The sequence below is a fragment of the Phalacrocorax carbo genome, chromosome 8 (genome assembly GCF_963921805.1).
Source record: "Phalacrocorax carbo chromosome 8, bPhaCar2.1, whole genome shotgun sequence".
Lineage (NCBI taxonomy): Eukaryota > Metazoa > Chordata > Aves > Suliformes > Phalacrocoracidae > Phalacrocorax > Phalacrocorax carbo.
Genome location: NC_087520.1, coordinates 12,916,932 through 12,932,705, shown reverse-complemented (window position 1 = coordinate 12,932,705; position 15,774 = coordinate 12,916,932). Strand labels below are relative to the sequence as shown.

Genomic DNA, 15,774 nt, shown 5'->3' with positions numbered 1-15,774 from the left:
CTTTAGCCCAAGGCTCTCTCCAACAAGAGTGACCAAAGGAATTTTTAGGTTCTTATAAAACCCAATCCAGATTCCCAGTAAACACCTTTGGCTTATTAATGTTTCCCTCTCCAAGAAAAGCAGAGGCTGGTTTTAAGGCAAACGGGGACAAGGCCCAGCTGTAGCTGTGTGTCAGTGGTGTCTGCGTGTCTGCATGGCATGGTTTGCATCAAGGAAAAGGGCCAAGCAGGAAACATCTGCCTGTCATGTCTTTCTGAATTCTGCTGAAGAACTCTTCCTGTCATGAAAGCTGATGCCTAAAATTGCTTTTCACTCTTGCAAAAAGAAGATGGAAGGTGTCTTTCAGAAACCGATATCTTGAGAACTCTGCAGCCACTTTGCAATGGCCTGGAAAGGGGTCCTGGGGCACAGAGAGCACTGCAGATGTCTGCATTTCGTGATGGTCAGCAGATGAGGTGTGGGGGGGTGCCTCCTACCTTGAGGATTAAAATAACTTAGAAAGAGCAGGATTAAGGGTTCCTGACCTGATTGTCTGAGTGCGTGGGACAGGAGGCTGCTTAGAGGATGGAGATCATGAGATGGTCCTCATTGGGTATGTCTATGCTGTATTCACATTGCACTGAGCGAATCCCATCCTGTGGGTTTTTCTCAGATTGAAGGTGTCCCCCAGCCCCTGTAGCATCATGAGACAGAAATAAGCCTGGTCTGAAGTAAACCCAGGCATTGGTATAGGCTAAGGACTGACTGTTGCATTCTCTGCTCTGCTGAAAATCACCATGTCAGCAGTGTACAATGCAAGTCAATTCCTTACCAGGCTGTGTTAGCAAGGGCACAGCCAGCATCTTATGGCAAGAGAGTCTTCCCCTCTATCCAGAGCTTGTGAGACCACATCTGGGCATCATGCCTAGTATTGGAGTTCAAAGTACTAGAAATTTACAAACTGATGCTGGTCATGGGATTACACATGCCTCCAGGTGTCAGCATGGGTCAAGGTGCTGGTGGCACCCGAGTGGCAGCACAGACATCTTCTGTCTTTCCCTTCATGACAGCCTTCACTTGCATGCATCAGGAGAAGATGGGGGCCAAGCTGCCACTGTGTCCCCCAGCCTGCTTTGAGCACACTCATGGGAACTGACTAGCAGTCAGTTAACATCAGGACCTTGCAACACCCTTCCTGGCACTGCCACCAACTTAGGTCTTGGTGGAGCATGGTAATGTTCTGGGTGAGGCCTTCTACAATTTTGCTGAAAGGCCCAGAAGGATCAGTCCTCCTCTGCCCTGCATCTTCCAAACTTACAGGCTGCACAACAAGCAGGCACAACATCCCAGCACCCTCCTTCCCATGAGGTCTGTACCCATCATATCTCAGAGCAGGGCAGCCTGCATTGCCATCCCTTCCCCTTCCTGACGCCTCCTCTCTCTTTCTGCTTTCTACTCTGAGATTGTCAGACAAGCGCAGGATCTGCTCACTTTCTCCTTCACTTCCAGCACTACGGGAGCCTCATCAGAATGCACCCTTCTGATCCGTGTCATCCCTTGTACCTCCTGCTCATGCCCTGGGCATACTTGCAACACCAGGGTGAGGACAGAGCCTCATGAAAGAGCTGCTGCCCCATCTCCGCCAAACCCAAAGGAACAGGGTGCGGAGCAGGGAGGCAAAGGAGGGCTGCAGCATGAAGCAGCCCAGCTCGGTGTGAGCTTGAGGAAAAGCTCATGCTTGACTAAGCAGCAGGATTCTTCTCCAAGAATTCCTGTGTTGGAGCAGCCAAGCAGTTATACAAAACTGAAGTGGGAGCCTTTCCAGTTCCTAATACAGGGAAGAAAATTAAAAATAAATAATTTCCCACCAGCCATTCAGCTTCAACAAAAGCTGGGAGACTTCCAGAGCTAGTTGCTGAAAGAACTGCTGTGTGGTTTCCAACCCCTCACACAATCCGGGCAAACTTTGCTGCATTCTGCCCAGCCTCTTCAGAACTGGTGCTTTCCTGCAGTGGATGCCTGCCCGGCTTTGCTGGCCCCACTGCAAATCCAGCCATCATCCCAAAGTAGGTGACAGGGTATTTCTGCTCTCCTTTACCCCCTAACCAGTCCTGCCCTTTCTCCTTGTGATCCAGGGGTCGTGCAGGACCCCAGGGCCAGAGGAGAGCTGGAGCAGGCAAGTTGGTGGCTGTCCTGCATCACTGTCCTATGGCACCAGGCACATGACGTGGTGGGCTTGTGTTCCTGGGATTCTGATAAATGAAGCTAATAGCAGTTGGCTTGCTTGGATCTGGCCTGCAAGAAAGGGCAGCATCAAATGGGATACTCAGTCCCTTCTGCCTCTCTCCCATCTTGTGGTGGGAGCACCAAGCCCCAGGACTGGGTAGGAGATGGAAAAGCTATGGTTAGCACTGGATCATGGATGCCTTGGCTTCCTTTAGAGTTTCCTACAGCAGTAGTAGCCTCATTCCAGTATGAATCCATGTTCTTCTGCTTTCATGGGCCTTACAGAGCTGGTCTGGTCCAAATCATGGAACTGCAGCTTAACAATTGTCTACAACTCAGCAGGGCCACAGTAGCCATTGGTGTGATTGGTCCTGGCCAGGTTATTCCCTTTTCTTGCCAGACCCTCTTTTTTTTTGTATGCTAACCTATGTTACATTTGCTGGAGGGTGAGAGCAGTGGACATGCATGGGGTGCCCACCCTACCTACAGGACCTAGGGAAGTAGTAGTGACTTGAGAGGATGCCTGAGCCCGCAGAACGGCAGGACTTTTGATCATGTGAAAATCCACCACTGGAAACCCAGATATCACCTTCCAGCTCTTACCTGTGCTGGAGAGCGCTTTGCAAAGCAGAAACAAGAAGAAACATGGAGGGACATGGGGAATATCAGCCTGAGGTCCAACTAAGCCTCCTTTCAGAGGGGGATCTCTGAAAACCAGCTCCACTCCACCCCTTCCCGGACTGCTGCAGTGTGCCCTCTCCCAACAGCCAGGTTGAAGCTGTGGCTGCTTTGGGTCAGAGGTGGATCTGCACTTTGGTGCTTTCCCAGAGCTAACAGAAGGGCATTAAGAGTCCATCTTTGGACTCTGTCCATCACTGGTAATCTTCCAGCTATTTGCTGGAGGAAGGTGTGGACAGCTGCAACGAGCTGCTCCACCCTCAGCTGTCTTCTTTTGAGTCCAAGTTGTGGCATCACAGCCCGTCTCCTCCTCCCTTTGCCCATGTACCTACCCCACACAACTGGGGAAGGTAGCAGTTCACAGATGAGCCCTACCACACACAGCTTTCTCATGGGGTTATAAAGTGGGAGAGAGCCTCTTCAGCTAATGTGGGACACGCTGGCCAGGCTGCATGGTTGAGTGTGACAGGAGTCAGCTGCATGACTTCAGTACAAGGCATCACCATGGGCAGCTGGGAACAGAGCCACAGCACATTACAACCCAACCTACCAGTTCCTCTGGATCTTCTGGGAAGACTCAACCACCCGTAACCTGGGTGAGCTTGAAGTGACTGTCACCACAGCATAAATCAAGTAGCTAGTGACTTGTTGGGTAATTTGTCATGGGTTGATATACACTCAACTTGCCTGCAGACCTCAGGTGCACAGACAGCCTCCATCTATGTGTGTGCAATGGAGTATGGATCCAACAGGAGACATACAAGTCTCAGAGGAGTCAGGAGGCTGCAAGAAGCCTGGACCTCTCCTCCTGGCTCTGCGCAGACCAGTACACTGGAAGCTGGGAGCTGATGGTCTTCCTGGCTCAGCAATAGTCTGTGCATGCATCCTCCCGGAGCTTCCTTAGTGCCTCTTCTTCAGTGGGAACTCAGGCCAAGGAATAGCATGCCTAAGAGTTTAACTATTGACTCCTCAGACCTTCTTCCAGACTATAAACATCCCAGTTAGACTTCACAAAGGGTAAAACAGAGTAGTCATAATGCAGTAGCTTATATATAATAACAGATTTTTAAAATATATATTAATAAAATAAGTCAGTTAAAGTTAGGAGGGAAGGATGGGACTTAGTTACTAAGTTTTGCCAACATTTCTTACTCAGGCCCGTCTCCTAACTGCATTTAGCTTCCTGTTTTCTGGTTGCATATAGCTGCGCCAAGCTTTAGTTCTTTGGCTGGAATTTAGCTTGGGTGGTGTCTGGTTCCTACTGGAGTTTTTGGATGAATGGCAGTGAGGTGGGAAATTTCAGCCCAAACCCTCTGGCTGGCTTTAAAAAAAATTGGACTTGAAAAAGCCACATTATTCATCTCATGTTAAGAAAAAGGCCAGCCAAGCTATGCTGGAAAGTTTCCTCCAAATAGTTGCACATTGGCTCTGTGTTGCATGTCTGCGTTATGCCTTCACTATGGGAAAGTAAAAATTTGGCCCATGATAGGTTTTTAGTATTACTCAAGATTACAATGTGGTCATGCACAGAAGAGTCTTGGTAGTTTTGCAGGTAAATTCCTTGAAGATGCTGCATTAGCTTGGCCCTGCTATCGGTGCATGGGAAGACCAAGCGCCTGGGACTAATTTTCTGTCCTGGATTCGGTGGGAAAAAGGTTTTCAGGTCTTTCCTCTTCATTTGGGATGGCAGAAGAACAAGCAAGGGGAGACCTGGCCCACATGTGCAAACCTCAGCACTGTCCCAGGGGCTTGTTTCAGCCTCCCCTGGGAGATCTCAGCTCCTGTGGGTGGGATGTTGGGCTGCAGGAGGCTGATGTTCTGGTGTCCCATGAAGTCTAAGATGGCCTTTCTCTTGTCAGGGAAAGGCAAACTGTCTGAGAGAGAGGCTGAATGCCTGTGGGGCCAAGCCCAAGAAAGGGTGGAAGCTGATCCCTTCACAGGGACTTGACACAGATATCTGCTACCAAGCTCCTCCATGGGCTCTTTCCAGCCATTGGAAAGCAGGTGGCATGTCTAAGGCCTGATCCACCCAGCCTGAGGTAGACCTCTAACAGTGCACAGGCAATGGTGCCTTATCTGTCAGTCTCCAGCAACTCTATAGCAAGCCTGGCACTTTCTACAGTGACAAGACATGCTTCTCCAGCCTAGAGTGACTTCATGGAGAAGCAACACTGACCCCTTGCCAGCCTGCATTGTACTATACACTCTACAAGGGGAATGTCACTACATCAATGAATCTGGTAGGTCAGATTTGTTTACAGTTAGGTCAAAGACCTCTAACCTGGCCCTTGCTTTGTTGGTGTGGCTGGGGAGGACTGTTGGGGGACATCCATCTGCAAGAGAGCTGTCTCCCTCTATGGATCTGGTGGTTGAAATTGGAGATTCAGTGGGATCTTCGTCAAGTTTCTCCTGAAACCTGCAACCACATAGACCCTTTTCTCTGCAGTAATTCATCGGGGGGGAATTCATGAAGAAAGAAGTCAGAAACCCTTTCTAAGGATTACTCCTGCACTCAGCTGTTGCACTGCCATTACTGAAAACCAGGGGGAACCAGGGTGTGCAGAGGGAAGACCACTTGCAGTGCTGTGCAAAGAATGGGCCATGGGATGGGTCTAGGAAGCAGCCTGATACGGAGCAGTGGAAGGGTGGCAGGAGATCAGTGGGGTTCTCCTCTCTGGCCTGGGTCTTACTTTCTTTGGTCCCTTGTTACAGGCAGGGATCGTGCATCTGTCGGAAGCACCTGGCTGCCACTAGCGTGATAGGTGCAGGGATGCTGCATGATCTGTGACAGCGGGGGATCACATGGATGCACGTGGAGAAGAGGTAAAACTGCCAACATTGCCTCAAGGAGGGACCTAGCCCATCTCACATCTCATGTGTAACCCTTGAGGAGCATTTCTTCCCAAATCCGTCCCATGCGGGGCTCTGAACTCCTCAGCCCACCGTGTCTCCCAGCTATGGGGAGGAGAACATGGAGAGTAGGCCAGATCCTGGGTCCAAGATTGCCTGGGCTGTGGGACTGGAGCAAAGTCAGCCCAGGACTGGGGTTCCCCTCGGCATCTGTCCTGCTCGGCCAGCAGCTCAACGCGTACCCATGTGAATCTGTCCATACACAGGCCATAGAGGGGTGTTTGAGGTTGAATCCCATCTCTCCCTTACTCCTTGCCCAGGTGCAGAGGAATCATCAGCAAGAGGGAGACTGCTGACATCTCCATGACCTCCTCAAAGTGAGGGGTTGTAAAAGCAGAGGCAGCTGCAGCCCGACACCTCTTGTTACCAAGAACTAGTAAAGCCCTGCACTAGGAAAGCCATTAATCATTTTACTGCTATTAAGAACTGCAGCTCAGCAAGTCAGAGCACCCAGAGCCCATTGATGACATCTGGGCATCCTCACAGCTTCTCAGAGGTGATGTATATCCCTGGTTTACAGAGAGGGAAGCTGAGGCAGGGAATTTAAATGATCTGCTTGAGATGTGAGGTACAAAGAGAATTAGCGGGAGAACCCAGGGGTCTCATCTACCTGTTGTAATTGATTAGCCATGCTTCCTGTGCAGGTGAAGACAAATATTGTTTAAAAACCAAATCAGCTGTAATCATGCCCCAGCCTGAGCCCCACACAGAAACTCCTGCTTCCAAAAGAGATCATTTCTTGTGGCACCATGGTCACTTGACTGCAGCTGCAGGGTTTACAACGGAGAAAAGCTTGCACAGCACCATGGGGCGATAGCCCATGGCTCAGGATGGTGCTTGCAAGACTGGTACACTTTGCATTGATAGGCGTGTTCACCAATAAGGTGCCTTTTTATCAAAAAGCCACTTGTCTCATTTGATGCAACACAGCATCCTTCCCTTGCCCTATAGAGAGAGCAACTCAGGGTATATTCAATAAGGACACTTGTGCCAGAGATTAGCTGGCAACTTATGACACCCTTCAGCAGTACTTGTATGTTAGGAAAAGTGTTACTCTGGCAGGCAAGAGGCTCTGCAGACATGTGAAGTCAGCAGGGAGAATCGCACAGGTTGGCACATTACAACTCCTTAGAAATGTTTAAAAAAATTCACAAGTATCTCCTATTTCCCCTATTTCTCCTATTTCTGGCAGGCAGGCAGGCAAGCAGTACTTCAGAATAGCACCCCAGTAGCCAGCCTGGGAAAAGCAGCCATGCCACGTTCCTGTCCCCAGCCCTGAGCAGCTGCCTGCTGCAGCTGGGGCACCAACAGCCCTCATGGTACGGGTCCCCTGTGCTTCAGGCTGGGACTGTCTGGGTGTTATGAAAGGGGGAGGAGAAGGTGGGTGCCCAGGACCACAACAACAGACTTCTGTTCCTCCAGACCCTCTCTGTCTGTGGACACACTGTGGAGAGTGTGAACTCCCCAGACCTCACAGTGCTGGGTAACGAGCACATCTCTGCAAAAGCAGCAAACCCAAGTATGGTCCTTCCTTGCTTTTATACTGAGGGGTTGAGAGGGGTGGGGGGAATTTTCCTTGGCTCTGCTTCAAACTGTTGCCCTTCTGAGCTGCTATCAACAAGTCTGTGCCTTTCTGATAGCTCTCATGGTGCTTGTGATGTGGTTTCTTTCCCATTGTAGGTAGTACCGAGCCTGATCTGAGTGCGGGGAGGGAGCCTGTAAGCGCTGGGAGAACAAGCGGAATATGAGCGAGAACAACCACTTTCCATGGGCTGCTGCAGACCGCCAAGAGCTGCATTCCTCGGGCTCACAGCCGGCCGCGCTGGCCTGCAACGATGGGGACGAGCAGCTCAGCCAGCCTCTGGAGCCTGCCAGCAGGAGAGCCAGCCCCCAGGATGATGCTCAACCCTCCCAAGGAGCAGAGGGGGAGTGTGGGGGCCAGGGGGATGAACATCTGGAAGCGGCAGCAGAGCTGGGTGAGAGGCAGGGTGAGCAGGGACTGGGGACAGACAAAGCCAGTGAGAGCAGCCGTAAGGACGGGCCAGTGCTGGTGAACGGTGTGGATGCAGAGCTCACTGTTGGGCAGGAGCAGAGGCAGCTGCAGCAGTGGGACGGCGGCGTGCCCAGACGAAGCAGCACGGATTCGGGGGAGAAGGGATCCCCCACCCAGGAAATACCTAGCAAGGCCCTCAGCAAGGAGCGGTGTCACGGCATCCTGGGCTCCTCAGAAGCTCTAAGTGCCGATGAGCTGGAGGAGCAGCTCGGGTGAGTGTGAAGCCATTGTAACCTCAGCTCAGTGCTAGTTTGCGTGTTTTGTTTCTGAATCCTCTTTGGTTCAAGTTACTCTGCTCTGTGTGTTTAAAAAGCTGCAGCTGCTCTCATGGCTGACTGTGGCTTTTCCCTCTTTTTCTCTCTGCTTTTCCCATTGCTTTTCCCTGTTATAAATGCAGAAAATCTGTGATGAGAGCCAGTGTCTGCCCACAGAGTCACTAAAGTGAGGGAGAAGCTTTAGGGATCTCAAGAGTGCTGGGTGCTGGTTGTGCTCACTTTGGGGTTGTCCCACTTGCACATTGGGTGATTCAGCTGCAGCGCTTATGGCAGAGTTACTCAAAATTACTTAGGACAAGAACAGCAGCCGGGGGACAATAAGGAGCAGGGCTTGTCCAGGAGCCTGATATGCCCTAGAAGTCCCTGGAAGTGTGGCTTGCTCTGGCAGTCGCTGGGGAAGCAGGTTACAGCTTTTCATCCAAAGGACTGTACAATTAGTAAGAGAGGTCAAGGCACTGAACTTTGCTGCCTGCTGCATCTGTGGCAGGTGTTACCAGTGCCTGATGGTACAGGCATAGCAGTGACAGATGAGAGACACGAATGTCATCCTGTCCTTGAGTGCCTGAGACAAACCAGCATATGTGCAATGCCCCCCCAGTCTGTGTGTCCTTTGTTCTGGCAGCCTGTTTTCACAGGAGAACTCCCCAGGCTGGGGGACACTCATACTGGTGCAGTGTCCACAGCAGATTTTATGCCTCTGCAAGTGCCTAGACTCCCTGGGGCTCTGCATGTTGGGGGCTGAAGGGAATTGACTGGTCACAGGGATGAGGTGGGGTACTTCCCATGCCATCCCTGTGGGAGGAGTACAGATGCTTCACTTTGCCATCAGAAATAATCTAGGAGTCTGTATTGTAGCCAGCTGGGGTTTATGGCCGCTGTGAATCATGTGGACCTGCCTATGTACATACCCCAGCATGGGAGGGTTGCTGCAAGCAGAAGGGGGCTGGAGAAGAGCAGCAGAAGTTGTCACAGAGAAGCATGGCCTTCTTAAGAGAAGGTGTGGAAGGGACAGGATGGCCAAGTGGGGCCTGTGAATCACCTCCTAGTTTTAGCCCAGTGCAGGCTTCGGGCTGAGTCGTTTGTTCAGAGTGCTGTCTGGAGCGTAGGCAGGAGTGTCAGCAGAGCTGGGAAGCCACACAGCATGTGGGCTGATGACAGGCGTCCCTAATTCATTGCATCTCTAGTGTTGAACAGGCTCCCCTATAAAAAGTTGGTGGTTTGATTTACCCAAGGCCACCAGCGAGAAGGAGCAGCACTATTTCAACAAGCACAGTTGAAGATATTGAAGAGGAAGAGTGCAGGCTGCTGATGTCCAGACAGCTAGGGGAGTCCACCCCCAGGCAGGTCCCACAAGCCCTGGAACCTATGCAGTCAGGTCTTATATGTCTGCAAGTCTCTCAGGTTGCAATGGAATCATATTTGTTTGGTATGTGGCTCCTTGGCAGAGACTGTGAGTTCAAGACAAAGCTAGGGGTGGTCAGTGAATGCTGCTGCAATCACTGGAAGTGCAATTATTTTAAGGTACTAGGGCATGAACTGGGAGAAGTGGCAGGCTGAGGATTTGGAGATGATGCAACCTGACTAGGCTCTGCATGCACAGCCCATGATTTTATGCTCTAAACATATTCACTTGGATAGCAAATAAGTCTTTTGGAAATCTGAATGCACAAGGGACATTGACACACTATATTCAAAGGCAGAAGGGCAGCTGGAAAACTTCAGGGAAACAGCTGAAATCTGGGAAACCACTTATTGCCTAGGGATTGGGCCAGCACGCTGTGTTTGAGCTCCTTAATACTTTAACCACCTACCTGTATGCTAAAAGGCAGAAAGATGTGGCTGGGCCAAACACAGCGTGGAGCTGGTCTTTCCTGATGGGAGCTGACTGTCTCGCTTTCTTAGATCAATGTGGGTCAGGAGTAACAAAGCTGACAGATAGACCAAGACACTGAGAAGTCACTGTCATTCTGCATCATCTTTGAGATTCTCAGTTCATTCTTTAGTCCCCTCTGGTATATTACTGTTTCTGTTATGACCCATTCTGGATATAGGAGAACCTGGGGTTATTCTGTCTCTGGCCTAATGCTTCACCAATAAGCAGTCAACTATTCACTCCTGGGGGAAAAAAATCACTTGTCATAATATGCGTGCTGGTGATCATATCATGCATTTTGTCCCTGGATCTTAAAGTACTTTACAAGAAGGGATTGAGTCTTGCTCTTCCCACTGAACCAATGGAGAATTAAAGGGGGAAAAGTCATCCAAGGTCATTGACTCCATCGTGGAGCTGGAGAAAGAAACCATGATTGTCCCGCTGAAGGTAGATTAGTGTGTCTATGCAGGGAATGGTTGTTAAAAAAGTCAGGGAAATAAGTCCAAATCTTTAGTGCTTGTGCTGCAGTTGTGTTAACTGAATCCCTTTTACCCCCTTTTTAGTTTATTCCACGGCATCTATTGGCATGCCAATATACCATTTGCCAAACCCCCATTTTTCAATCAATGTGGCTATGTTGCCTAGAGGTCTTTCACCTTCCCAGAAGCCTCCAGCTTTGGCCCTGCTCATCTCAGGGAGGTTGCAGCTTTGCAGCCAAAACTGAGAGCTTCACCAGTGAATGATATTCTCTGCTTTCAGCCCCACAAAATCACACAAAAATATCAAACTTGTTAATAGAGTGATCCCCCCTTTGGCTTATAGACACACTTAGTACCTGTAGGTTTGGGACTGCTGCCTTTTCCCACACTTTTCTTCCCATGGCAACTCAGAGCCATTGAGCAATTCAAATTCCATTGAATAAGGTTCAGAAAAACTTTGCAGAAAGCCTGCCAGTGCACAGGCAAGAAAGTCCTGATTTCCACCCTGTCCTTCTCTGACAGGCCTCCCCACTCCTCCAACACAGCAAACTAGGTTCTGCTTTATTACAACTAATTAACCAGTGAGAAGTGAAATGTAAACAACTCAGTGCATAAAAATCTAGTACAGTTCAGCTTCAGCTACAATAATAACCAAGTGCATTGCTTTGCATGCCTTGCTCTAAGCAATAAAACAGCATTTCAGAGGTGACTGGGGAAAGCAGCACAGGCAATTAGATACAGTGTTACTTCAGCATGCTTACAAAACCTTGTGATTACAATGCAAATAAGTATACGGCTCCTTATTTAAGTAAAGGAGTTGCTTTCCCTGCTGTGTAATAAGTACATGCCACTTGTCTGTGGGGAGGCTATGTCAGGTTCATTCATATGAGCCAGGTCTTTTACTATGTCCCACCTTAGCCTGGTTTTTCTTGAATCAGATGCAGACAGTGCTCCTGAGCTGGAGTAAGCTGTAGAAAGTCTCTTTGTCCTCCATGTTCTCTGGGACCACGCAAGAAGAGATGTGATGTGCCTGACTTGTTGGTGCTTACTGACCCATCCAGGACCACGGCTCCTGCCCTGGTCTCTGCAGTCGGTCCATGCAGCCTTTGCTGGGGCATTTGTAGGGACACAGACTTTCTCACTTTGTTGCAGGCTGTATAAGTTTGGGCTCAAGGGAATAAATAAAGTGCTGGAAAGTGCAGAGAACCTCCTATCCTGCAGGCTTGGGTCTTTAAACACACTGGCTGTAGCAAACAAGGGTGATAACCTTGAGGATTATCTATGTGAAGGGATGCCAGGTACCATTTTACTACCTGGAATTAGTGCTCACGCAAATGGTGAGTTCTTGCTTCCCATGCTGATGAGGGTGTTGGAGGATAACCAGTCCATGTGCCCATCACCGCTCAGGCACGGTGTATCCTGTGCTGACCATGAGAACTGGCTGCTCCACAAAAATTATGATGGTGGTTCCCAGATGGGTGTTTTATCATCAGTGGCAAGGTGTACATTCCCTAGCCCTTAGGGCCAGTGTGGCCTGAAATGGCCAGCCATCTTCCACCCTGCCTGAGGCATTTTGAAGGGCTACAGTTTCCAGGAATGGATAAGACTACATTAGTATACCTGGGCCAGTAAATTCAGGGCCTTATTAATCTGCTCCCTGCTCAAGAGACAGCCTTCCTTCCTTGCTACTTTCTTAGCTATGTAGTGAAAATATAGGCAAATCCCTCCTGCCTTGAGAGAAATAAAGATGCACCCCAGACCCTGCAATGTTATGAGTAGACCTGGCTTCAGGGCTCCACTGAGACTCTGCCCAGGCATGACAGTGATGTTCAGGGGTCAGTCTCCACTGTGAAACCAGGGAGCCTGTGTCTGTTGGACAAAATGGGCTGAATATCTCTGGATCGGGGCTGTAAGCTGCAGATAGCTGGGAGCTGGAAACGTGGTTGGCTGTGGAGGCTGCCAGGGGGTGGTCACTTTGCTTTCCCTGTTCTCTGCCATCTGCTGGTGGAGATGGGATACAAGGCTGTATCTCTACCTCTCTTTTGCTATGAGCAATTCCTTGGAGTGTGGTGTGTGCCTCCGTTTGTCCAACTAAAAAGACTGAGCTGTTTTGTAAAGTGTGTTGAGAAGTGTCCAGACTCCTAAGAGACACTTTCATAGCTCTGCCATGTCTGGCTCACAAGTGCTTTGCTGCCTCTATGCTAGAGGAACTACCTCCCAAGGTCCATTTCCAATCCCTTCTGTGCCAGGTGATGTTCTGCAAGGCTGGGAGTGGGCTGTCACTGGCACCCAGTAGGAAACGTTACTAAAAATAGCTGGATTTGGGTGTGCACAGGTACAGCATCTCCTTAGCTGACACAAGAAACTTGCTTATCCCTGATTCACCCCCAGAATTAATCTCAGGGAAACGTAGTCTGCAGCAAAGTGATGCTGTGCTCATTAGGAGAGGCACACGGCACAGCCATGACACTAACACAGGGTTTACAAACTGAGACAACCATAGTGAAGAGGTGCAGTGGGTTGACTCCAACCAGCAACTAAGCCCTTATCCTTGCACTTGCTCACCACCCTCCTCTGTGGATGGAGGAGAGAATCAGAAGAGCAAAAGGCAGAAGACTTGTGGGTCAATATAAAAACAGTTTAATAAGTGAATAAAAGAGAAAAAAAAAAAACCACCAAGTGATGCAAAAGCAATCACTCACCACCTCCCAGCAGCAGACTGATGCCCAGCCAGAATCTGAGCAATGACTATGTTGAAAGACCAAACCCACTTTAATGAGAATGACATTATATGAAATGGAATATCCCTTTGGTTAATTAAAGTCAGCTGTCCCAACTCTGTCTCCTCCAAAACCTCTTGCCCAGCCCCAGCCTACTTGCTGGGGAGAAAAATATAGAGAAAACCTTGATGCTCTGCAGGCATGTTCAGCAACAGATAAAACATCAGTGCATTATCAACACTGTTTTAGCACAAATCCAAACCACAGCACCATATGTGCTGCTATGCAGAAAGTTAACTCCAGCACAGGCAGAGGAAAAGCAGCTTACTGTTCCCCTAGCTTTCACCTGTATCACAGCATGAAATGCCAAGTTCTGACAAAGCAAAGGACAGCAGCATCTGCTGGAAGTGGGGTGGCAGGCTTCACCTGAGAAACCCTGGGCTAATTTAGGCAAGTCCTTGCAGTCCGGTCTATTCCAGGGGGGACTGAGCCCCCCCAGCTCTCCAGGGCTCCCAGCACAGTGGGTATTGCTGGATTTGACTCAGGTGAATTCTCCCAGTATTGAGATGTATGACCAAATGGATGTCCCTGCCTGCAAAGCCAATCGGAGTTCAGCCTGCTGAGAGTCATCCATGCTTACCTGGAAGCTAGGCTTGTAGGTTCATGCATTTCTCAGCCTCCTGTCATGACTGTATTGCTGTGCCTGAATCCCACAGTCTAGCTGTAAAGAAGCATGGAGCCTCCCCTGCCTGGATGTGTGTCCACCACTTTTTACATCCCCCTCAGTGGAGGGAAAACTATTTGTAGGGTGCCTTGCACTTCTAGGGTGTGTCATCTAAGAAAAAAGGCTTAAATTACAGCGGATGAATTGCTCCCTAAAAGCTTCTGCTTTTTCTCCGCTATAAAAGGGATCAAGGACATTTGTTGCTGACATCCAAAGTTAAATGAAATGGCCTCGATCCTAAGGATTTTCATGCTTTTGAAGTACCTATAATTGGAGTGCTTGAAGGGAGAGATAACCTGCAGATTAAATTCATTCTGGCAGTGGATCCAGTAGCAGGTGTGAGATGCAAACATCTCCAGTTCAGAGGTCTGGCTTTTCACTGGGGCATGACCAAATTAGGGGTTGGCTGGGCCCCTAGGATTGCTCATCATAAAACTCTGCCTTTTCAGCTCTAGAAGCTTGTAAATTTGCTTCTACAAGCTTGTAAAATGGGCAACCAGGCAGGCTGTACCACAGAAAGGTCCCCAGGACCTGTAATCATAGCATCCGTTTCTGCCCCTTCTCTTGACTCCTAGCTCCAAGAGAACAGTGCAAGCAATTACCTTGACAGTATTTTCTACATTTCCCCTTCTGGTCCAGGTTTGCTTCTGGAGATGGTAAGCTGAGCTGCAGTGAGGATGACAAGGAACATTTTCAATTCAAAGACATCAGAGATGGGTTCAGCTCAACCTTTGAGAAGATTGTTGAGTCTGACCTTATGAAGGGTACATACTACAGCAGCTTGGATTCTTTGGACGTCCTCTCTCTCACAGATGAGACAGACAGCTGTGTCAGTTTTGAGGCCCCACTCACCCCATTGATCCAGCAAAGGGTCAAGGAAAGCCCAGAGCTCTTGGAACAGAAACTGGTAGCCCAGCAGAGAGAAGCCCTTCACCACATGGCTGCTGATAAGCAAGAGCAGGCAGCAGCAAAGCCAGCAGAGGGGGATTTCGGGAGCCCTCTCAGGCACTCAATTACCAGCAGCAGGTCGGAGAATGTGCTGAGCCGGTTGTCCTTGAAGAATATCCCAAATGGGTTCCACATGGAAGGGTCAGAGGAAGATGCCACCAAGATCATTAACTCCGTCAGGTAAGGCAGGCTTGGAATTCCTCAGCCAAAGGGCTCCTTGTCTCATTGGGTCCCAGTCCAGGAGCAAAGCTCAGAGGACAGTTAAAGATGGAGCTGCTTTTTTTCCCCTTGTGCTTCCTCTCCTGTGCCATCATGGCAGAGAGGCCAAACACTAACGTGAAAAACTTTCCTACCTGTAGGTTAGAACTGCAGCTGGGGGCCAAGGTCTCATGTCGTTAAACCAGCCAGACCCCAGCGGGCCTCTGTCTGAGTCCTCCCTGTTCTCAAATTCAGGACCCCAAACTGCAGGTGAGCTGCAGGGTCCTGTAGGAGCTCTGTGAGCCCAAGAAAAAGACAAGGCTCAGCACTTTGTGTTCACATTTTCTCTGGAGGGCAGGTTGGAGGTAGTCAGGCACACTCTCAAGTGTGCTCTGAAGTGCAGGAAAACCTCAGGGTTTCACTTAGGACTGGGTGCCCCTGTAGAGGCCTCCCCAAAGGCTATTCTATGGGCTTCATCCCCTGGACCAGCTCAGACCAACCATTGACCCTGGGAGGCAGCAGCTCATCTGCAGGGCAGTTCCTTGCATGAGGAAGCGAGGTGATGAGCAGCCATGGGAGAGCTGGAGCAAGGGTGTATGTCCACCTAGCTATCAGGCCTTCAATAAGTTACACTGCCCAAAAATGTGCAAATAGGTGCCATAATGCCACAACTGGCCTTGGTCAAGAAAATAAAGAGACACAGCCCCGCCT

The 15,774-nt window shown here is 49.7% G+C and overlaps 1 protein-coding gene across 1 annotated transcript in view; it reads left to right on the top strand.

The window, feature by feature from the left end:
• Positions 1-5,600: 5,600 nt before the first annotated feature.
• PSD2 (pleckstrin and Sec7 domain containing 2) overlaps positions 5,601-15,774 on the top strand; it is a 47,258-nt gene continuing 37,084 nt past the window's right edge. The window contains exons 1-3 of the mRNA XM_064458764.1: positions 5,601-5,706; positions 7,474-8,058; positions 14,557-15,045. Coding sequence (XP_064314834.1) covers positions 7,538-8,058; positions 14,557-15,045 — 1,010 coding nt within the window. The 5' untranslated portion in view covers positions 5,601-5,706; positions 7,474-7,537. The remainder of the gene's footprint in view (positions 5,707-7,473; positions 8,059-14,556; positions 15,046-15,774) is intronic.